The 25207-nt window shown below is 37.7% G+C and overlaps 1 protein-coding gene across 8 annotated transcripts in view; it reads left to right on the forward strand.

The window, feature by feature from the left end:
* The window catches only part of LRRFIP1 (LRR binding FLII interacting protein 1), a 185788-nt gene that overhangs the window by 109050 nt on the left and 51531 nt on the right, over positions 1-25207 (forward strand). For 4 of the 8 annotated variants that reach the window (XM_059727186.1, XM_059727182.1, XM_059727184.1 and 1 more), the window contains exons 4-6: positions 1094-1141; positions 2918-2962; positions 3400-3450. The exons of the other annotated variants lie outside the window; for them this stretch is intronic. In XM_059727186.1, the coding sequence (XP_059583169.1) occupies positions 1094-1141; positions 2918-2962; positions 3400-3450 (144 nt within the window). The remainder of the gene's footprint in view (positions 1-1093; positions 1142-2917; positions 2963-3399; positions 3451-25207) is intronic. 8 annotated transcript variants of the gene reach the window in all.

Here is a 25207-nt window from a genome sequence, read left to right on the forward strand (position 1 = left end):
AGCTGACACCTGCCCTTGGCCAGCCTTTATGTGGCTCATGAGGTAGGGGAGAGAGTAAGAAGCCTGTGCAGTGTGTAGCCTGGGAGGAGCTCAGGGGAGATTGTGGAGCAGCTCTAGCTCTTGTCCAGGGCTTGGGCTGAAGCTGCTGCTGCTTCCTGGCTGAAACTAGAGCTGCCCCATAGGGTGAGTGGTGGCCGGGAGGCAGGGGTCAGGATGGTATCAGGCTACGCAGACACTGGGCGGCAGGTAGGGAAGTGGCTTAAGAGTGGGGAAGGGTTATACCACTGCTTTCCCTGCCACAGCAGTACAGGCCATGCAATTAAGATGACCCTCCAATAATTAGATTCAATAATCATGAAATTAAGATGGTCCTCCAATAAATTATAATTGATTTATAATTTTCCATGTATCAGATCTTAAGATCATATGTATTCAAATCCAAGATGATTTCCCCCCTCAGTTAACATGGGGTGGGCAGGAAGAAGGGGAAGCCCCTAATCTGGGATTTGTGTACAAGTGTGTGTGTTGGGGGTAAGGGCAGACAGCTGCTGCTGCAGCTCTGACCCCGACTCTGACCCTGGTGCCGCTGCTAGACAGAAGTCTATTCACACGTCTGTAAAGGACCATTTAAGAGCTGTTCACTACTTCCATAAAAATAGATGGAGATCATCAGTTGGTCCATTTAAATGAGCTTCTCTTCTTCCCAAGTAGGCAAAACTATACAGTACAACATGATTTGACAGCACGTTTCACCTTGAAAGTGTGCTTTTAAAATCCTTTACTGAAATGGGTCAGGAACCACAGCTTATTACTCTCCCTTCTTTGGGCCTTCCTCCATGGCGCTGACCTGTGATTATACGTAGAAAACAGCTTCTTGTGCGTAAGGAACATTGTTTGGACATGCGTTGCTCTAAACAATGCTTTCAGAAGAGATTCCAATGCTACAGTTTGCAGCTTTTCCCTGGCATGTTTATCTAATCTGTGTGTGTGCGCGTGTGAGACTACAGCTCAGCTAAGCCCTGGCAACTGCATGTATAAAGTTCACTGCTTATCTTTCTCATCTAAATTCTGTTTTTCCCTTTTCTGTCTGTAGAAATATTATGGTCTGGATACTAAGTGGGGTGACATCGAGCAATGGATGGTAGGCTTGACCAACAGAATTAAACAGTTTTAAACATTGAAGAACAATTTTCACTTTAAGAGTTTATAGAGTAGGTATATTGCTGTATTTGAAGAATTGATGTCCAGCCCTTGTAATAAGGCTCTTGCAGTCTGAACTCACATAGCCACACATTAAAACCATTGTTAACATTAGCAATATATACAACTTTATTGTGCATTTGTGATTTTTTGGTGACAATGGAAGCTCTCTCAGCAGCTGTTCCTTAGCTTAAGCAAAAGCACAAATCTTGGTAGGTTGTAATCATAGATCCACAGTTATTTTTAAAACTGAACCTGCAGTTTTCAACTATACCTTAAATCTTGTGGTTTTAAGGACAAACAGTGTGGTGAACCCCCTTCGCATTGCAAAAGTAATGCATTGCTTAGAGAGAGCCTGAAATCCAAATGTTTGGGTTTTATTAATCTATAAACCATTAAGCTAGACAGCATACATGGACTAAATTATTAAGAATATCTGTCTAATAGATGTCATGAGTCTGAAAGAATTGCTTAAAAGGCCAGATTTTATTTATTTATTTATTATTATTTTAATTTTCATAAAAATTATTCCTTGACACTCAATTTAAAGAGTCAGCCACTAGTTGGAAACTAGAGAAGACTGTAGTTTCCAGGCTTAGTGGTTTTGCCATGCGACCTATAGTGTTGCTCTTCAGATACTATGTTGAAGGGACATCTCCCTCCCCATCTTGTCTTTTTGGTTACACCTGACAATCACAATATGCAAGTTAATTTTTAGAAGTTCAGTGGTTTGCCCCATGCATAGACATTTTCTTAGTTAATTCCTAATTAAGAACCATCATCCTGATGACTTACCATCCTGAACAAAGTAAAGTGTCTGGTGTGCCCTGAGGATCTCAAATCAGTCGTTACGTCACTTTGGATCTTGTGCTTTCTTCAGACGTAGGGCTCACCATCTGTAGTGCTTCCTAGATCAGAATTTTAGCCCTTTTGTGGAGTTGTGCTGTTTAACTACAGAACACTTATTTAATTTTGCTTGAAAAATGAGCACGTTTTAAACATCTTGAATACGACAAATGTAGATATGCAATATTAACCAATTTTTATTTTTTTACTTTTAAACACTTTTTTTTACTAAATATCATTTAAAACCGTTTTATTAAAATTTAATACATCCTGCAACACTGATGTTGTTAACAGAATCTTTAAGTCCCCCGTAAGGCAAGGTGTGGTACATTCTAAATTGTAAATAGATTGTAAATAGAATGTATGTTCTTTTAGCATGTTATGTCTTAAATTCATATTTCATATTAATTGCCTTCTCACCTTTCTTGGGTAGACTTTTCTACAGTTTATATGAAATAGACTTTTTCTGAAGCTGCTGTAGACTAGAAATCTTAGCTGTGAAAAGAACTGTTGTTACTTGGGCTCCTAGACATACTAAGATAATAAATTTGACCGTCTTGATCAGTGTTTCTCCTATTATCTTCAAGGTACAAATGAAATAACCAAAGTACACAGTTTGCCATTGATATTCTAGAAACATATAGTAAAGTGGAGGGGATAAGGAAGAAATAATGGAGGACAAGTAAAGGAAATAGGTATATCATTTTTTCCCTCAGTTTCCAGTGTCATTTGTTGTCATCTTATTTAACCTTGCTAAGTCCAGTTTCCTTCTAAATACTGCTGACTTTTCATTGTTTCTTTCTGAAATCATTTTTTTGGTATTTCTTTTTCTTTCAACATCTCATTCTTGATTTCTCTGCTGCCTTGGTAGGAAGACAGTGAGCGTTATTCCCGTAAATCCAGAAGAAATGCTTCGGTTAGTATTTTGTTTCGTTCGATCTTTATACTTTGCATGATGGTAATCTGTCTTTAAAATGTATTTACATTGTGTCACCTCTTGCAAATGATTCTGGAGAACTTTTATGAGTTTTCCAGACCAGAGGGAGAGAAAAACAAACAATAAACAGTAGGGACTATGAACCAAACATAGCCTAGGGATTGGCTGTGTAACTTCTTACCTCATTCAGACTCCAGTAGAATGCTTCGATGTGTGTTTTAGATGCTCTTGTTTGATTAAAGTAAGTAAGATATACTGAGCATTGTTTTAAGGTGCTTAGCCCAATTTCTGCCCCACCACTTTCCAATTCAGCTTTCTGTGTCTCTGATACTATCTGCATTTGCTTCATTACTCATTATCTGTATTCTTTTCACTCTTTTCTTCTTGGGTTTTTTTTTTGTATTTTCTTTTAATAGGCTTCGGATGAAGATGAGCGCACGTCAGTGGGTAGCCGTGGAAGCTTGAGGGTTAGTAAATTGTACAATTAAGTGTGTGTGAATTTTTATTGAAGTTGTTGTTCTTCCGCATCCTGGAATAGGTTACTTGTCATCCCTTCTAGAACTCTAATAATCTCTTCTCTCTCAAATCTTCCAATTTTGCCTTATTGTAGGCTTATACTTTGCAGGCCTACCTCAAGGCTATGTGTTCTCTCAAATAAGAACTGTATAGGCATTTCATATACATTAAATTGTAAGTATGAATAGAAGAAAAGCATAACATTCTTTAGATATTATTTTCTGTGCTAAATATTCTCATAGCTAATCACTGAAGAAGGTATTTAGTTAAAATGTTGGTCTACAGGCTTTCATTTACAGATACTTCCTAGCTTCTCCATATTGTAATCAACACTGGGGAAAAATGAAGCATTCGCTTTGAGGTCAGTGTTCAAGAGCTTAAACTAACGACATTTGGGAAAGCATAAGGGTTGAATGTTACCGTGAACCCGTGTTTATACTTTTCATGTGAACCTGTATTAAGCACTCTGGGAATGCAGATGGCTACTTTCTTTGAGCTGCTCAATTTGAGATATTTAGAGCTTGGCATCTGTCTCTGAAATGGGGTTGGGCGCTGAGGCAAAACCATTTCGTGCGTGTCTGAGCCACATTTTTTAAGAAACTTTCCAATCCAAGAATAGGTTTTTTTGCTTTTATGTCTGTGAAAACTTCCTGGTTACATATAAAATAACTCCAAATTTTGCTGTGTGTTAGTTACCTGGATGAACTGAATAACTTGTTAGTCACAAAGTGAAGTTATTTTTATAATTCAAGGTAGGATTCATATTAATCCTAGTTTCTACCTTGTACAGAAAGGTTGTGCTTATTTTTGTATGTCATTCATATGTTGGTCATGACATGACACTGATTTGACTATTAAGCTCCCAATCCTCTGAAGTGAAGTGTTAATTTCACTCAATACAAGTAAAATATTTTAATGACTGTGCATTTCTCTAAAGAGAAAGTGAAGAGTTTTTTCCTTAGTGATGAGAGGAAAAAATAAATGTGATGTCTGATTTGCAGTACAATTAAACTTGATAAGACTGGCGGTGGGTGGGGGGGAGGCGGTATCTTAAATTCTTTCATCACTAGGCCCCTTGGTTTCAATTCTGCTTTTTGTGGGTGCTTTTTCAGTCAAAAGGAATATACAACCTGAATATAACTGTCCCATGGCCTGCAAGGAGGATTATAACTGAAATGTCATAAAATGTCATAAAAAATTACAGTCTTTATTAGACATCAGTTCACTTTATTCTGATGTCCATTGGTAATTAAAACTGGCATTTCACTTTCACTGGTCACAGTTCTTTTGAGAAAAATATATAATATCTAGTTTCTCTCCTGTAGTTTTAAGTGCAAATCTTCAGCTGGTGCAAAGCACTATATTTTCCTGGCAGTCTGTATATAAATAGCAACAGCTGCAGATTCGACCTGTAAATATCTATGGATTACATTTATGAAAACGCTCTTCTTTGGTGGGAAACTTCTAGTTTAACGGAAGATTTATGCTTTATTTCCTCTCAAGCACTTCTCTCATTACACAGGTTTTTTGTTCTGTTTTGTTTTTTTGAAAATAGATCTGCCAAAGGTCATACCACACCTGACTACTCTTATTACAGTTTAAAAATAAACCAAACCAAAACAAAAAAACACAATAGGCTTTGACTCTGTGAAAGTCAACGTTTGGGGTTCTGTTCATATCCATTGAGAGCATTTGGACTGGGCCTCGTATACTGCAGTGTATACATACCCTAAAATACATTCTTGTGGCTGGGATAGATAAAATCCCCACAGGATCTGACCACTCTGGAAACTGCAAGCTTGTGTACCTTTTAAATGATATTTATTACAGAGAAGCTCACAGAATACAATCCTACTTATTTTTAGGATATCTGATTCAGATTTCATTCTTTCCCTGCAAATGTTACCCATTTTGATAACTTTACAGAGCTGAGTTTCACTTCCAAAATCATACTAGGTGCAATGTTGTCACAGTATCGCCTAACACTGATGTAGTGTGTGCATAGTTATCCTTTTGGGGGTTTTTTCCCTCTTCACTTGATGCTAGTTGCTGAAATTCCTGTTCTCTAGCCCTGTGGTAGCAGTCCTGATATCAAAAAACAGATGGCATTTTAAAATGAATTTATACCTCAGTGTCTGTTTCTCTGATTTGCCATCTTCTCTTCTTTGTGTTCTGAAACTTTGTTTCTTCTCCTGATCCTGACAGTCTGACTTGGAGTATGCCAGTGCCTATCCAGTGGTGAGAATAGTTTAACAAATCAATGTATGTTTAAAAACTGAAAGACTAACACCAACTCCTGTATCTCAGCAGTGGTAGAGGTGGTGATCCAAAGAACAAAGATCCTAATGCAGTCTTAAGGGGTCCATGTGAAAACCATAAAAGCAAGGAAAAAGACTCACTTACCAGTATGTGAAATGTTTGTTTCGGGGGCAAGCGCTGAGGTTAGGGACAGAAAATACACCTAAACTGGTATAAGTGATTAGAAACCGGTTCAAATCTAACACAACAGAAGTTCAGTGCCCATAAACCACTTTCAAAATGGCTGAAACTGGTTTCAGATGAACCTGGATGGATGTAGTATCACATTTAAATCAGTTAAGTTAAATCAGTTTATTGAACTTCTGTCCCAGATCCCCTTCAGATTCAAGCTGTCTGCTCCAGCTGAGCAGGGAGGCATGCTCTGGCCTGAACAAACTGCAGGCATGTGGTTGCATTTCCAGAGTCAAAAGTGAATGTCTGTTAACTTGCTTATCAGTTTGATCTGCACAGTTTAAACTAACCTGAGAAGATTGAATCGATTCAGCCTTAGTTATTTTGACCATCTGTACTTAGCCTGAATGAACAAGGACAATAAACTGACATATAACTAGAGATGTAGGTCCTTCTTGGGCAGAGTGGAGAAACTTGTAGTGCCCCTCTTTATTTTACTTGCTTTGAAGATGGACTTTCTTTCTTCAAGTATGAAGTCAGTACCCTACAAAATTCACTAGTTAATAGGTTATAAGAAACATAGAAATATGAGACAAAACCATTTTTTTCCGTTCAAGTACTCCTGCCATCATATCCTGGGGTTTTTTGTTTTTTTTAAAGGTCGTTGTCTATATGCAGTTACAGTGCTAACACTTGTGTTGGATTTGTGCATGGATGTATTGCTGTAGTAAGTGTATATATAGTAGGTGGCTTTATTAATTGATTTAACCTAGTAAGCATACATAATTTGAAGTCTAGCTACTAATTTAAACAGTACTACCTAAGTCTCTTTAATCATCTTTAATACAACTTCAGTTTGATTCTGGAATGGTTCTGTTTTCTATACTTACATTGTGTGTAGACACTGGTATTCCTCTAAATTAGAAATCATTATACAAAGTGTGGTGTTTTTGTTTTTGCATGTAGGTCTGCATGACTGGATATGAGGAAGATGGTAGGGGGTGGGAAGAAGGTGGGAGAAGGAGTTAACTGATCTTTTCATCCTGCATTCTTAATCTCACTGCAGGCTGGATTAGAAAATGAGTGGACCAAAAAGAAGAACAACTCCAAAGCTGTATGTATTTAGACTGTCCTTCCTCTGAGAAATTTCACACAATGCTTTGATGGGGCTGGAAAGAATTATCAAAGTACCTGGTATAGAGTTTAGCCACATTGGGCCAGATAGTTTGTTGTTTATCCTTGTAACCAGCCTATTGTCAAGCATATCCTGGCACCCCTTGTGATTGTGTGAGCATCAGACATCCATTTGTTCTATCAGTTGAAATGGTTACGCAGCAATGCTGCTTATATAGAGCAGTGTGAACATGATAAATAACTTCAGATATTAGGTGAATGTGTGACAGTATGTAGAAAAAGATGGCACTAATGTAACAGTATGTGAGAGGTGGTTATGGCTGTTTTTCCAGGGGAGGCGGCGAGGGGGAGAATTGCAGATTTTTTTACAGGTAGTAAAAGGGCTGGCATACTTAAAATACATAGTGACTGAATGATTTTTAAATCATTTAGTGAAACTCCTAGCAATTTAGTTTCCAAGTACTTAAAAACAGTTTTCTGTTTTAGAAAAAAGAAAAAAATGCTACCAGGAATCCAATAATGATCTGTTTTAACAAACAAACACCTTTGGAATCTTTTACTTTAGAAAAATAGATTTTCAGGGTTGCTCACAAGTAGGAGTACAGAGTTGGTTATCCAAAGCATTGAATGGCATGTTATAAGAGGTAAATTACTTCCATAACCTGAGTTCTTCCTGTTGCATTGCTTTTATGCCAGAGTTGTTGCCTGTTTTTCCAGATCAGAAAAACCAGCATTTCCTTGAACGTGTGATGGGGCTTTTACAGGAAAATAACAAGTAGAATTTTTTTAGTACAAGTGGGAGTGTTGCATTTAGTGCAAACCATATCTTAATTAGTATTTCACTTTTGCTGTGGACCTAAAAAGTTGTCAAATGCTTACTTTGGTCTATCAGATTCATGCATGGTAACTTTTATTAAGAATTTTGAAGTTAAGCATGTTGCATGAGTGTATACAGTATCAAGGTCTGAATCGCATTCATGTCAATCAAGCTTTTCTCAGTACATGGATGGTAATAATAATAAGAAGAAGAAGAATATCAGAAAGCTGGAATGCTTTTCAGTGAGTGTTCATAGCAAATAATCGCATCTTCCATAAAATCAGTGACCAAAAATAAGTCTTACTAGTAGCTACAACAATATTAATCCTCTGTGGCATGCCAGTTCGCAATCTTTTCAGCAGAATTTATGTATTACTTTGTGGATCTGTGAGACTGGGAGAATAGATTAAAAATGAAATTCTGACTTTCTCTTTTTCCCCCACCATGAGTTCTATTGTTACTTAAACATTTTTAGTTTTCACTAGTGCTTAATAAAGTGGATACTCAAAGTAAAGATTGTCTGACATGATTTGAAATGTCTGCTGCAATTAGAAACTCCCTTGGAGTAAACTACCAGGGGAGTGGCCATTTTGCATTTGATTTTGTTTTAATAGGAAGGAGCTGTTTGATAGTCTAAAGGTGGTAGATAATTTGGGTAACGATCATAATCTGAGAGTACCTGATTCCAAGGGAAGGAAAGTAGGAGGACAGTAGAATAAAAAAAATTAACTGCCAAAAATATAAGTGGGGGAAGTAAGGGAGAAACAGACTTAAAAAGACTCATAATTGTTCATTGGGTTCTCTAGGGAGTTTAAGAAATGAAGTACAGGATATATGGTAGTTACTGAAAAAGCCTTTAGTAAAGACACAATGCTAAACTATCCCAAAATGAAGGAAACATTGGAAGCATTTTCGGGGACCAGCTCTGACAGTAAAAAAAAAATTAAATGGCACCTTTTTTTTGAAGCAGACACATGATTAAGGGTGGGCATGAAAGAATATCACAAACATGACAGACGTGGAGAGAAAATGAAAAGGGCTAAAGTGCATAATGAGTTAAAACTGTCAAGGAAAATAAAAAGCAGCAAGGAAAAGTTTTATAAATTCATTAGTAATAAGAAGACAGGGGAAAATGCAGGTCCATTGCATACTGTATAGGAGAGCAAATCACAGAAAAGTAGAATTACCCAATACTTTTTTTGCTTCAGTCTTTCAAAGAAGTTAATTGTGACCAGATAACTAAATTAACTAGTAGTGAAAGCCAGACTTCGGAAAGAACAGGTGACAGCATTTTTAAATAAGTTAGTCAAGTTTGAAAGGTCAGATGACATTTCCCCTAGAATGTGTTTGGCTTAAATAATTAGTCAAGAAATATCTGTATTTAGTAGCTTTTACCTTTAAAAACTCATGAAGGAATGATTGAGTTGTGAAAGAGCTGAAGCAGAGCCAATATAATACCTCTCCTTAAATGGTGGAAAAGAAAGGGCTAATTAATTGTAGACCAGTCAGTGTAATTTTGATACCTGCACTGTATTAAAAAAGATTAAAGAATCACTTTATAAGCATCTAAAAGATAATGAAGTAAACAGGCAATAGGGATTTGTCAAGAGCAAATCATGTCAAACCAATCTTATTTCTTTCTTTGACCAGGAGAATGAGCCTAGTAGCTAAGGAAGAAGCAGTAAATTTGTGATATACCTTAACTTAAGGGATATGTCATTATCCCACATGATATTCTCATGAGCAAACTAAGGAAATATGGTCTAGATCAGCGGTTCTCAAACTGGTCCGCAGATCACTGGTCCGCGAGCTCAGTTCAGGTGGTCCTTAGAAAGGTTGCGGAACAATCAAGAACATCTGTACTTGTAAGGTAAGACTACTAATATTAAAATATGAGTTTTGTGTTTTGATTTGTAGAACAAAAAAAAGTTTATTAAGTGGTCTGCCGAGACCCTCAGCAATTTTCAAGTGGTCCATGAAAATAAAAGTTTGAGAACCACTGGTCTAGATTAAATTGCCATAAAGTAAGCTTACAAATGATTGGGGAAAAATGCACTTAGTTATTTAGATTTTGCTGTCAGACTAGGAGATAGTTTTAAGTGGGGTCCTTCAAGGAACTTTCCTGGCTGTGGTTGTAGTCACTATTTTAGTTAATGACCTGGCTGACAGACCTGAGGGTATTTTTTAGATATTCTGCAGAAGATACCAAGTGGGAAAGGGAGTTGCAAATACCTTTGAGGACAGAATTAGAATTCAAATACTCTTTATAAATTGGATAAATTACATGAAATAAGCTAATCAACAACATCAAATGTAAAGTATTACATTTTAGAAGAGGAAATCAAATGCACAAATCCAAAATGAAGAATAAGTAGCTAGCCAGCAGTACTGGCACATTTCTAGCCAACAAGATTTCTACTTTGGGTCATGACATGACTTAATGAAATACTGCTGCAAAATAGGCAAATTTTAATTATAAGAAAATAAATCGTGTGCGAGAGATATGGGAGGTAATTAGGATGTTCTGCTCAGCTCTATTGAGACCTCAGGTGAAATAACGTGCCCAATTTTTGGGCATTGTGCTCCAAGAAACATGGAGAATAGTTGAAGGAACTATGCTAATCCTAGAAAAGAGAAAGCTAAGAAAGAGAAGTAAATCTTCCAACATGTAAAGGTTTCTTCTAGGAGAAGTGTGATTAATGGTTTTAATCTAGCAGAAGAGTAGGAAGAAAGCGGATTGAATTTTCTTTGCTGAAACTTAGTTTTAATATTAAAAGAGCAGTTCTTAATAGTTGGATAGCTAAGCATTGGAACAGCAATTTACATTGGTTAGGAAAGTTCCATGGAAGGTTAAGAACAGATTAGATATAAGTCTCTTAAGGATGGTCTTAATATACTTACAATGCCTCCAGAGCAGTAGATGGACTAGCAGATCTCTTGATGTCTCTTTGAGCCCTATACTTCTGCAATTTGTCGCAATGATGCGTTCTGGTGTGAGCACAGCAAAACATTGATCAGGGGTTATATTGCAAATTCTATTCTTTTGTTTTAATTGACTTTAGGCTGTTTTCACATAAATCATTTTTCATTATGCAATTGAATTTTATTTAATAACAAATTTAAACTGGTTTAGCTGGTTTTCACTTCAGAAATAACTAAAATGTAAGTTTTAGTTTTTAATTAAAATAAATTTACAAGTTTAATTAACTGGCTTTTACAAAAGACTTCATAATGTAGAATGGCTGCTATAAAATTAACTGTCAAGCTGATTTAAGATGTTGGTGGCCATCAGGACAGGAGACCACGAGTTGCAGAACTTTTGGTATAAGTTTGGAGCATCTTTGTACTAAAAACAGAGCCATTCCTATATATTGGACCATTATTTGGCTTCTGATTTCCATATCATAGCAGGGGCTGGAACACCTTGCACTGCTCATGAATAACTGATTCTGAAAATGTATTATTTTTTTGTGAAGAGAATAATGCCCACATCAGTCAGGAAGATTATAGAGAGGTAATCCTTAAGAACAGAGGAAAGTAAATGAAATCAAGAAATGTAAGAGACCAGTGTAAGTTTTTGCCTCTTCTCTCCCTCCCTCCTAACCCCCTTTTCCTGTATAGGGAAAATGTTTGTTGTCTACATTTGAAGATGATGTAAATAAAGAGTGGGGGAAGTCCAGTGTAAGATCTTGTGCAGTATTATTTTTAAAAAGCGAAATTTAGTGGATTTAATCCTGGCTAACAGTGCTGAGAAAAGTGTTTCATTATAGTATGGCATTTCATTTAAAATTTAGCTGCCAGGAAAAAAAGGAAATGTTTGTGATAGGTTTTGGTGGGGTTTTTTCTTATCATTAGACTTTTCTTCCTCAGAGGTTGAGGAGCTTGCAATACTCTGCTACTATACCACGTTACCAAAAAAAATTGTGTTGAAAGCAGGGACAACATCCTTGACATCTTTGGCTGGTTTACAGGTTCTGCTGGGAGACAAAACTCAAGTGTTCTTGAGGTCTTACTATGAGTTGTTTTTAAAATCATTTTCATCCTTGATGGATCTTCATTATGTACAGCTGCTGTCCCTGGTGTATTGTTCTTATGAAAAGCACCCTATGCTTTGGTTCTTCATAAATGTCGACTTTCAGTTAAACCTCTAGTTTTTTTTTAGTTTTTCTTTCCTTTTTTCTCATGACAGACCAATGGTTATGATGAAGACATGTACGGATCATCCCAGAATAGAAAGTCTAGCAGGGTTAGTAGAGAATTTGCTTTTTAAAGAAAAATCTATATTTTTGAGTTCATGGAATTAATATACATACTTCTTAATTAGGACAAAAATCAGCTGTCTCCTATTAGAGTCTGTCCTGAAGCAGATGGTCACATTTGAGTGCCTGCCTTGTAAAGCAGGTGTTTCCTGGCTTCCTTAATACAGTCCTTGTAATTCGTAATAGGGCTACTGCAAGAAATCCATAAAAAATGACAAAGGCAAGATGACTTTGGCACCCAATTATTACTTTATTATATAGCCTGTGCTTTGAACTTAAATTGGTCAAAAGTCATATTGCAGGGAAAAATATCATTTTGATAGTCGGTATCTAGTGTGAATTGGAGGCTCTGGATCGCTTGAATGCGTTATTTAAAAGGGTACAATTTGTCATTTGAATTTGGACCTGAACTGGTTCATCTCTTTGTCATTGTTTCCCTATGTAAACATTTTAAATTCCTAATCTGAAATAGAAAGGCTAATCCTTTTGTTAAATTCTGAGCTTTTTAAAATTGTTCTCCTCTATTCAGGTCAATCCAGATAATATCAATTATTAGATATGTGACTATAAAAATTATTTCTCATAAAAGCAAAAAATGTGTTTTTTCTGGAAACTTCAGCAGACAAATAAACAACATATAAAGCAGTTGTTATATTTATATAGTCTTATGTACCATGTCGAAAATCTTCTGTAATTCATCCAGTAAGGTTGCACACTCAAATCACAAAAGGTTAGCTTCATCATTAACTCAGCTTCGTGGTGTATGCATAATCATTATGATTCAATGCCTTGCTTTTTAGTACAAGTTCTGTAGGCCAGTCTGAGACTTGTCTAGCTTTTTCTGTAATGTAGTGTTCTGCAAATTATTTCCTTTAAGGTTTTTCCCTTGTCCTGTGTTTACTCCACACAGGCAAAGTTACTGGAGCTAGCTGCCTTTCTGATCTCTGGGATTTGCCTATCTTTAAAAAAACAGGACTCATTAATGTGCAGACTAGAAGCCTGTACTAGAAGCATGTATGAAGGTTCTCAGTACTGTTTGGCAAAGCATTTTAAACGCGTGCTTAACTCAAAGCTTTTGAACAATCCTGTTGAATTTAGTTGGGGACTGCTTATGGGCTTATATGGGTAGCATAATATAGGGGCTTATTTTTTATGTCATTTGTAAACTGTTTTTTCTTGTAGCCTTAACTGTTCTATATATTTGTCATGCATACAGAACATAGTGAATGAAATAAGTGAAGTAAACTTAAGTTTTATTTAAAAAACCCATTGAACAGTTTATAAAGAGTCATGGTAGTCAAAACTCAAGATGCCTGGTCATGTACCATGAGAAATTCAGCAAGTCTCAATAAATAAGTGGATATAATTAAATATATAGTTGGACTTGTAAACTATACCTGCCTTAAACTTACAATAAGCAAACTGAAATTGTAACAGGGACTTCAGCCAAAGATCAAATTGTACTTAAATGACTAAGAAAACAAACGTTCTGTTCTTATATTGCCAGTCTCGCTGAACTGTTTGACAAAGAGAGAACAGTATAGTGACCTGCTTTTCAAGAAACTTTTATTCTTTTGAATTGTACCAGCGCTTCTGATAAATTATGTTCTTGTTCTTTAATGATGTACTCCAGAGCTACGGCTACAGCGGGGAGAGCAAAAAGTCTACAAGGAGGTCATTCGGGGAAGAGAAGTTGGTTGGTTTCCAGTTTAATATTTAAATGATCCCCATGGAATCTTCAGAGTTTGCAGCATGAAGATTTATAATAGAGCATATGACAACAGCCACTCAATTCATTCCTTAATACCTTCATTACCAACCATAATTCAGATTAATCACCATCTAAAATGGGAGTGGGGTTTGAGAGGGGAAAGTAAGACAGTTGCTGTCTTACTATCTTTATAGGAGCATAATGAACTCCACCTACTCAGTGCCTGTCTTGCTGGCATCCAGATTGTGACAGCCTAAGTAGGGTATTTTTGTTTGGGAGTGAAGGTTGCTGTCAAGAAATCAGTGAGGGTAAAGAACAGAACAAAAACTTTGTTTTACGGTAATGAGTCTGACCAGTATTACACCCTTATTTCCAAACTATAATAATAGAGTGCAGGATCGCAAAATGTAACATGGTGTGCATGTGGTGTGGTAGTTGACTTTGTAACTTGAAATCTTATCACAGTCCAGTGAGCCACTAAAAAATAGATAATGATTATTGCAGTGATGTCCTATGATTGAATTCCAAGATCTTGTAACAGGAAAAGAGTAACTCCCTAATGCAGTTAATCTTGAATGAGCCCTCATATTATCTCCAATGGAAATCTTCCTTTTTAGTCACCTAATGAGAAATATTTATTAAATTGTAGGCAGAAGGACTTAAACTGTTCTCTAATGGAACTATGAATTTTTTCCACTGATGTACTCAACTCCCACTTCTAGGAGTGATTTTTTTTTTCCCCGATACAGTGTTGTTCACTACTGTCAGAAATCTGAACAGTCTTACAAATGGGCAAGTTACTTAATCATCTGCCTCTGTTCCCTCATTTGTACAAGAAGTCGGTAAGGTAATATCTCAGTCCAGTGCAGATATTAGTTATTGTTTGTAAAAAAGTTGAGTAAATTATTTATTACTAATGAAAATAAAACATCATGCCTCAAGTCGAATTACTTGTATAAATGAATGAAGAGACATGTTAAGTGGGTAATTGTAATGTGGTACGGGAGAGAGGAAAATGGGGAAAATGAGGTTCTTTAGGAGCAGGCAGTCCTTTTGTCCATTCTTGTATTTTCTTTTTTAGAGAGCAGTTGGTATCTACATTCCTAAAGGACTTTATAAATTTAACTATACAAGTTCACTTTCTACTGTGAGGTGAGCTGTACTGGTTTGCCTGTTTACATAATTCACATCAAGTAAATAGTCGAAAGGGCCAGCAACCCTGCCCTGGTTTATAAGTGGCCTTGTAATCCTTGGTGTGAATTGATTTTTATCACCCTTCTGCTCTTGGATTACTCCTGGCAGCCATTTCACAAACAATCATTATTTTTGTGGAATCAAGAAAGGAAGATATGCAAAGTTTCCATAGTGACTGCATTTGTTCGGATCCATTCTTGCCTTCATAAAATATACATATTTCCTCCTCAAAAGAATATAGATTTATATCCTACACACCTAAAACATAAACAGGTTTTAATTTGTAAATGTATGCATTTATGCATGTAAAATGTAACCGTTTTTAGTTATATGAATTAACCATTGGAAGTTGTGTGGATATTAGTGCATGCTACATCAAATACATTATATACTTATAAATGTATTTCCTAAAGCTTTTGGGAAACTGAACATTGAATCTTATTCAGTATTGTAAGCTGCATTTCTGCTATCTGAAGGTTTGCAACCTGGTAAGCGTAGTTTGCCTACACTATCCAGACTTATTTTTAGAAGACCCACTATTCGAAATACCTTTGTGCTCTCCATCAGGGTTATAGTTGTCTCCCTCCACTCCCACATGCCACCATACAAACTACTTGTAGATATATTAAGAACCTCTCTGAAAGAGTGAGAGTCTTGCTTGCTTACGTTTTAAGTCTCTCCCAGTGTGTCCTACACCTCCCATCAGTCACGTAAATATTATAAACACTTTAAAGTTGGCAGCAGTTCATGCTTTTTCTCTGTTTGCCTAGAAATTGCATTAAATGTTCCTGATCTTACAAGTTGGACAGGTCAGATGCTGACCTGAATTCATGTCAGCGAGGTACTGGAGAGGAGACTGCTAGTGTGACCTTGAACTCACAAACAAGAGGTTTTAATTTGAGTGGTACCTTGCATAGATTTTTCTTTATAATCAATCTTGCCATACCTGACAGTGGGTTGTCACCTGTTTCTGTTAAGAAAGGGGAATCAGGAAAAATGTTTGGCTTCATGCCCTGTGGTCACCTGTCAGAGAAAGTACTTGGTCCTGTCAGGTTTCCTGGCACCATTGTATAGCACAGAACCTTACAAATAAATTTTAGGGAGTTCAATAGGACCGGTTTTCACTCTTTTGCTTCACCAGGCTTCTTTTGTGACTGCAGGAACAGACCATATTTTAAACCTGCTCTGTTACAGAATTTTGCTAGGCTGAGTTACATAGCCTCTCCCTCTGGGGTCTCCACCATTCAGTACAGAAGATCAGAGTGTATCAGAGGAATGTAATTCCTTTTCTGTTCTTCATTTCTCCATTTTCCTCCATTTTCCCTGAAAAACTGGGCAATCTGATTCCCAAATTTGAGCTCATGGGAAAAGAATCACAGGAAAAGATCCTGAGGGCAAACTTTGATCAGTAATGCTCAGAGTTATTACCTTTCTTGTTAGCAAGCCAGAGCCTATCCAGTTTTTGTAGGCAAACCTGTTTAGTGGCAATTTCATTTTCCTATAGTTTCAGAGGAATTCTTTGTCTTGCACCATTCACAGTTTGACAATTTGATACAATCAGAATGGGGCAGCCTTAAATAAAAAATAAAAAAAAGTATAAATCTGTTAAGGGAGTCTGAGAAGTTCTATGCTGTACCTAGCTTCTAGTTGCACTTTATCAGCTATCCTGAGCTAGGTGTACCAATGCTCTCCTTGAGCGAAGTCAGTTATTCCATTTGAGGAGGCCATCTCCCATTGAATCTCGGAGACAAGAATTTAATTGCTTTTTGAAGAAGGTAGGGAAGAAGCATCTTTCTTGCTTCACTTATGCTATGTGAACCATCCTGACATGCTCTTCTTTCCTGCCAGAAGTCTCCTCACTAAAGCTTAAACTCTCAGAAAGTTGCTGTTCAAATATTCCTAGGTGCTACCTTTACATCTAGCACATTGTGACACCGATTTACTACACTGTGGAAAGATCTGGTAGACAACATGGACACAAAGCAACACCTTTGGCTGTACTCCCAGAGCAGATGTCCAGGCTGAGCATTTAATAGCTTCAACTAAATGTGGAGGGAGGAAACATTTGTTGAACACCTTGATAAAGAAGTAATTAAAACTAAAAACAAGTGTAAGAGCTTTTCTGTCTTGAGCCATCAAGATGAATGCCAACACTCCTGTAGAGCAAGCAGCCCTTTCAGTGTTTTTGTTCTACTGCTATTCTAGAATGTTTTGTTTCACTTGGCCTCACTGGAACAGGATGGACCAGAGCAGAAGCGTGCATAGTGCAGTCCTGTCCGATTCCAACAAATCTGTGAATTCTGCTAAATGAAGGACAAGAAAAAGGAAGGGAAAGGACTAGAATAGAATGAGATGCAAGGCCAATAGATTAGCTTTGAAATGCAGTCCCCTGTCTCCAAATTTGCATCTGTTTTTTGCATTAAGTTATTGGAACTCCAGGCTGAGGGAAGAACTAGTCAGTTTGTTCCTTTTTTAACTATGTTGAACTGCCACTTACCGCTCTTTTGTACTGGAAGGTAGCGAGTAGGGCTGTGCGAAGCTTCAGACGCTGATTCGATTCAGCGGAGATTCGGCCCAATTCAGTGGCCAAAACTCCAAATCCGAGTTGAATCAGGAGACCCTTTAATCTCTCTGAATCAGGTTGGAACCTTCCTGATCAATTCATGGAGATTCGATGATTCAGACATAGATACAGCTTTAAATGTTTTTTTCTACATACCTCAAGGTACCAGGGAGCTCATGAACGCTGAGATGGTGGGGTGGATGAAGCGTCTCCTGGGAGTGCAGGGAGGTCCCCACTGCTCTTGGCACCAGACCTGGAAGTGGACCAGAAGCACTTCCAGTCCACTTCCGAGTCTGCAGCCGAGCGCGTGGGGGACCCGCCCCCCGGCGCAGCGACTGGTACCTCCTGGGTCTGGGGGGGCACCCGGGGCCCCCCCTGGCCGATTGCTGAGCCAGAAGGTGTGGGGCAGGGGCATCCACTGCATACTTGGCAGTGGACCCCTGCGCTCCTGTGGGACGCTGCATCCGCCCCACCATCTCAGCATTCACGAGCTGTGCCTGGTACCTCAAGGTATGTAGAAGAAACATCTAGGGCTGTGTCTATGGCTGAAACACTGATTCTCTGAATCAGCATCAAATCTTCAGATTCATTTTCAGCTGAATCGAATCAGGACAGTGATCCAAATCAACTAATTGAATCACTTTCCCCCGAATCAGGCTGAATCCGAATCCAAATCAAATATGGCCCAGTTCGCACACCCCCAGTAACGAGTATTCCAGATGTGTGCAGGTATCATATGGAGCATTCTAACACTGTTATGAGAGTCAAACTGGAGACTGAAGTTTACTCTAGAAGCAAAATCCCAGGGAGAACTTTTCATCTATTTAGGGAAGGCTTACCTCCAACTGGACCCTATCATCTGGTCGCCCCCAAAGGATGTACAAATAGGTTTAAGTGATTGCTTTCCCAGCCTGACAGGTCTCGCTTTGTTTTATATCTAGAAGAAGAAGGGACCAGCACACTGTCAAGAATGGTGGGACTGCATATTGTATAATTATTACTGTGAAACAAGTTGTATAAGTCTGTGTTACCTAGGAAGCCACTTGGCTGTTGTAGCTAATAGCCTAAAACTTGAAATAAAGATGAACTGTATATAACCAGCTGTTTTGCATAAAGTGATAATTCCACAGCTGAGTCTTTGAAAAATATAATGACCAGATTTTGACTAGGCTTCAGAGCTTTAAGTATTAGGCTGCATCATGAGGGTGAATTGGAGATGTTTAGGGAAAGGATCAGATTTCAAGTGCCTAAATGACTTAAGCACCTCAAGAACTGGTATCTTCTAAAAAATAGGGTTTAGGCACTGAAGCCACTTAGGTGCTGTTGAATATTTTACTTACCTTGGGCTTTTATTGTTTTATTTTTTCTGTTTTTCTTCCCCTGTTCTATATTAACAGTTTTTATTAGAAAGTCTCCTTCCCTGGAATAGGAACAATTTTGTTTTGGTCTTTGGAAACCTTCAGGGTGAACAATTCTTGCATTCTATTGTGACTTCCAGGATGTTTTCCTTAACTCAGGTGTATGTTTTCTCTCTAAGCCCACTTCTTGTAACATCTGATTATGTCCTCAATTTATAGTTCAAATAATATTTCTGTTTTCAAATCCCAATATTGCTGTTTTCAAACCCTAGTTTATTTTTTGTTATTGAAATGAATGAATTGGGGATTTGGCAATTTCTTTACATGAAGAAGAGTTCTCAGGTTGTTTTTTCATGTTGCTACAGGCTTCTTACTACTCTGATCTTGGTCTTCCCAGCAGTGGCTTTACTTCCAAATCTCAACCTTCTTGCCAGAATGGAAGCCGGGTCTGTCACTGTCTGTTTCCTCTGGGCTTGACTCTTTTATTGCTCTGATTTAACCTGGACAATACAACCTCCTATATTACTAATGAATAAGGCTTTGAGCCAAAGTAGCACCCATTTGTTTGGTAGCCAGGAGTTTATAATATCTCCAGCCTGAAAAAGTTTTCAAGTTAATAAATAATAAAAGAAAAGTTCGTGGAAAACTTTGTTGAGATGGCTAAGATGAAGATGTTACGCATTTTTCCTTTTTCTGCAGTTGTTCTTTACTTTTGACATTTGTCCTGAATTGATCTTGGAAGAGATTTCGAGTATACCTGGACTTCTTCACCGTTGCTGAAACAACTTTTCTGCTCAGTTTGACGGTTGATTTTTCTGGTGGCAAATCAGAAAGAAACCATTGTTTTAAACTTTAATTTACAAGAAAAATGAAGTCATGCATTGTTGTTTAAAAAAAATCACCAAGGCTTTTTAAATGATCTTGGAGGTTGAATTGTCCACTTTGCATGGAGACTAGAGTACAGTGTGGCCGTCTGGGACCAACTGCTGTTAGAGTTCATGCAGTATCTAATAGAGCCACATTAGGTTTTCTTTTTTGTGCTCTCTGAACTTAACTGTTGCATCCTGTGAATGTATTTTACTAACAATAATGTTTTTTGAATACACTCAACAGTTCCTATTTTATTTTACAGTTTCTTGACTAGAGTATTCAGAATTGTCATTTCTGATTATGGATAATTTGATTTTTCTCTCTTTCTCTGTTCAGTTATAAAATAGGGCACAAATGATTCAAAACTCACATGGAACATTCTAAGTATATAAATATCTATATCCTAACAAATTTTCCTGTCTCTCTTTGGATATTGTGCCAACATCACTCTTGGCAGTACTGGCTTTGACTCGAACTATAATAGTCTCTCCTGGCTGCTGGCCATAAATGTAAGAGGATTAATGACCTAACACTAAATTATTCTGTTTTTCTTCTGCATACCATGGTACCTCCCTTCCTGCTGGAAATACGCATGTGTCTGCTTCATACTCTTCATTGCTGGGAGTTGGACTTTCAGATATTTAAGCACAGATATTTTTTTAGTAATACTTTCTGTACCATGTTGTACACAGCGTGAGAACATTGAGTTTCCCTGCTTCATAGCTCCAGAAGTTTAATAGCGTGACCATGTCTGACTAGGAAGGATGCTTCTGAGACAAGCACTTGTTTTTTGTGTTCCATTCTTTGTTATAAAAAATGATTGTACTTGTTTTCCCTAGCCCTCCTTGCTGTACAGTGATGTCCTGCCAGCCAGAAGTTACAGGGTTTGTTGTCCTTTGTCACCTCACCATAAATACAGAAGCTACTTGCTCTTACCCATACTGAAGTTGTCTTTGACCCTTGTAATTTATCAAGAATATATTGTTGTTCCAGTTTACTCCTGTTACGCTATATTGTCACTAGTGTTTGATCCATTTGAATGGAATGCACATGTCCATGGTGTTTGTCAGCTCTGTTTTGCTGGTTCTCCATTTTACTTCCATTGGGATTCTGAAACCATTGCTGATAGAGCTGTAAAGTTACTGCAGGCTTCTGACTGAAGGCATTTGTCTTCGTCAATGTATGATTTAGATCACTGAAATATAGACCAGAAAGAGACAACATCAATTCTGACTGGACCTGCAAAAAAAATAAAAAATAAAAAAATTTCATAGACATTAGGGCTGGAAGGGACCTCGGAAGATCATCGAGTCCAGCCCCCTGCCCAAAGGGCAGGAAGTCAGCTGGGGTCATAGGATCCCAGCAAGATAAAAAGTGTTAAAAAAAAAATAATTGCCTTCCTTAAAAGTTAGATAAACTGTAATATTTCTTGTGAAGAGAATTTCCACTGTTCATGTGTTTGGTTTGTGGTTGACTTTTTATCAAATTATTACAGGAGAAACAGGAGACTCTACCTTGCATTTTCTTAGTCACATAACTGTGCAAAACAGTCTACTAAAATGCAGCCAGATGGTAGTGGTTTAGAACATGCTTTTCCATCAGCTCATTTATATTAATGCTGTAACTGTAATATATATTAAGTAAAACTTACTTGGAATCTCTCTTTTTCCTTTTCCTTACTTTATCCAGCACTTAAAATATATGATATAGCTTTTCTGTATATAGATATAGATTGATGTTGTCACTTTCATAATGGGCAGTTTTAACTGTTAAGAGTTAATGGTTTGAAGAACTGCAGAAGTATTATTGCATGACTATAGGAATGTTCTTATGATGATTTTGGACCTTATTTAAATTCTGCATGTGTCCTGTAGAGTTTCACAGCCCACTGGAGCCTGAGGTTTGGGTTCATTCTTCACTTGCATGCTACTCATGAAATTTGGGAAAGGTCACTACTTCTGCATTTGTTTGTTCCTCTCCTTCCTTTCTTTGTGCTACACCGTACCACCTTGTAATGCTTCAGATTAAAACCAAAATCAAAGTCTACCAGTTCTATTCTGACTCTGTGTTTTAATTGTAGGCTTCTCTGTATGATGAGAGCATTTACAGTGGGAGTCGTCGGTATAGTGCTTCTAGTTCTCGTGCTGTAAGATGTTTTCTGCATTTTTCTGTTGGCTTGTCATCTTTGTTTTAGTGTCACTGATGTTTCTATAGAATATAGTTTTCTCTGTATCAGTGGAGTGTATAAGATCATGGGCTTGTCAGTTGATGCTGGTGAATTGTGTAGACAAGACTGGGAGTATCGCCCCTACAGATCTTACTCTGGAGAATCACTGGAGTCAAAATACTTTTCTAACTTCCTGGAATTGTCCCTTGTATAGGTATCCCCTAATATATCCATATAACTTGATAATAAGGGGTTTTCATTTCTGGGATGAAAAATTTTAACTCTGCCTTTTCATTTGCTTACTGATAAAGAAAGTAAAAATGCAAATTAGAAAAACATCACCTCTTTCTTAGGCTCCACTCTCTTTTGAAATGAATTAATTTTGGATTAATTTTTGGATTAATTTAATTCACCATTCCAGTGCTAACATATTACTGTCTAAAACATGTAGTGCAGAATTATGTTGATTTGTTACTGCCTTAATCATGTTTTGTGGGTTCACATTTTCTTGAAACATGATATACTAAAAGATGAGAGGGAGATCACCCAAATGCATGCTAGGCTAAGTAGAGGGCTTAGTGGAGTTATTTATGGGAGGAAGGAACTTCCATTTTTTAAAATCTGATCCTGTTAGAAATAACCATTTATTGACACCTAATTAACAATCATTCAGTAGCTTATGAAAATTATTGGGGCACTTACTAAACAGATTTTTTTTTTAATCACCATTGCAGTTAGCACATTTGACAGTTGCAAGAAGTAAGCAAAAGATTGAATAACTAGACATAAAAGCACCCTCTATCTCTTCTGAGGTTGTCTGTTCATGTCAGAATTGGGTATATTGGTGGGAAGCATGACAGAAACTTACTTACTTATCGCCTCTGTTCTTAAATGTACAAGCCTTTCTTTTTCAATGCAGCCTTTGTGGAAGTGTCATTTCTTTTTTGCATTATTTCTCACTAATTAAAAAAGAGAGCATTTAACACTCCTTTGCCTATTAGAAATATCATTTTATTAGCCTGTATAAATACTGTGTGTATATTTTGAATAATAACTCAGGTAATATTTTTCTTTGTCTTATTTGATATTGTTGGAGTCAAAATGACTTGTTAATACTTGGTATCTTTATCAGTATCCTTTTCTTCAAATGTCTTTGTTTCACACATATTTCCTTTTTTTGAGGGGGTATTTTCACACTGTTGCAAACTATGATGATCAGTTTAGTCAGTAAGCCAATAAATTTGCCATCTGGATAGTGCGGATTTATGTTTGATGCTAGCAAATTGGGTCTGACCCTGCTCCTTTCCTCCCCCTGTGTCATTGGGTCTGACCCCACTGCCTCCTCCCCCGCCCCAGGCCACGTCAGGTCCAACCCCACTCTCTCCCCCACGCTGCGCTGGGTCCGACCCCACTCCACTACCCCAGACCACTACGGGCTTGCCTGGCCCGCTTCCACCTGCCTCTCTGCTCACCGCCTCCCGCTCCCTGCTGGCAATTCTGAGGGGCGTCTAGGCAGGGGTGGGCACCGCCACAGTGATCTCCCCTTCACGCTCGGGCAGGGAGGCAGGGGGTAGCTCTGCTGTTAAGGGGAGGAGGGAGGTGGGGGGAATCCCTGCTCAGGGAGCTGGGGCATGTTACCTGCCGTCAAACTTCCCGGTGCAAACTTGGCCCCACTCAGCCCAGCCGCACAGCCAGTCACCACCTGCCCTCTCGGCAGCACGTGCACAGTTGGCCAGAAGCGTGACAGACAGAAGCACAGACAGACTAAGCCTTTTATTATATTAGAATGGTCTTTTATGCATATAGATTGTTTAAAATGAGTGCCTCAGTAGTCCAGATAGAGCAGTTCTAATTTGGGCTAAACTGTAGGTTGCGGACATGAGAGGGTTGTTTGGTTTTTTTTTTTAATGTCAAAGGATAGTGATTTGAACAAAAAATGTTGTACAAATAGGCTATTTGGTCTTTTCCCTGGCTCTGCTTTGCCACAGATTTTGTAGGTTGGTTTATAATGGTTCATTTTCAGCGTAACATGGTATTTTGTAATAGAGAGTAGAAATATGAGGTCCTCTAGGGATACATCCACATAGCTATTGCATTGATCACAGTTATGTTAATTGCTCTGAAGTCTATAGTTCTTCTGACATCTGGAAAATGTACAATTTGGACAATAGCTACCAAGGAGGATTTTCTGAAGGATGGTGGAATGCCACTAGTCCAAGCAATGAGCAAATAAACTGAACTAGACTTCCCTTGTTCCAAATTCACTGAGCAGAGAGCATTTAACTCAGTAATCCACCTTTTCCTGTGTTTTGTGACAGCTCTCAAATGTTTCCCATATGCTGTTGATCTTTTAAAATTAAACAATCAAATGCATCGGTTATAAAGGTTAAAGCAAGAAGAGAAACTGCATAAGTGAGAAATGGTCTACAGTGGAAGTTTTGTATTAGACTGGCATAAATAATTTAACTTTTTCATAGTACAAGTTAAACACCTTATATGTTTTTATTATACCAACTGTACATTTTTAATACAAATGATAAAGCAGTATGCAGATGTCAGGGTTTCTTAAAGAGTGATATCAAGGTATTTGCTACAATTTGTTTTCTGTAGCACTTGAAGCATCTTTGAGAATGAATACAGTAAAAAATGAATAAAGAATACCCAAGCTTGTTCCAAAGCTTTTTGTTGCTATGACTTGTCAAACAAAGTTCAGTAGTTAATGTGCACAAGTGAGATTTTTTGTCACTTTATGCTGTATACTTAGAGAAGCATGGCTTGGTATTTCTTTTATATTCCTTTGTGGCTCTTGTTGGTTGCTAAAGGCAATGCCTTGCAGACACAGTTTCTAAGCTTATGGCTGTACTGAAGGAGGGACAAAACATGGGGAAAACATGTTAGAAATTTCTTCTTCCTTTGCCCTGCCCTAGTGACACATTTCAAACAAACCTTTGCCCTGCCCTAGTGACACATTTCAGACAAAGTTAGTAACTTGCTCACCTTCAAGGTACTAAATCTTATTTGTTCTGTCAGCAGCATATGAACTGTAGCAGGTCATAAATTTTACTGGTTGGTGAAGGACAAAGTAAACACAATTCAGTTCCTACATTAACAATCAAAATGACCTTTTTGCAAAATTAGTTCAGAAGAAACTTACCAGTATCTGTGGTTTCTTGCTTTGGCCTGTAGAACAAGTATCAGTTTTATA

Source organism: Alligator mississippiensis, chromosome 4, assembly GCF_030867095.1.
Source record: "Alligator mississippiensis isolate rAllMis1 chromosome 4, rAllMis1, whole genome shotgun sequence".
Classification (NCBI taxonomy): domain Eukaryota; kingdom Metazoa; phylum Chordata; order Crocodylia; family Alligatoridae; genus Alligator; species Alligator mississippiensis.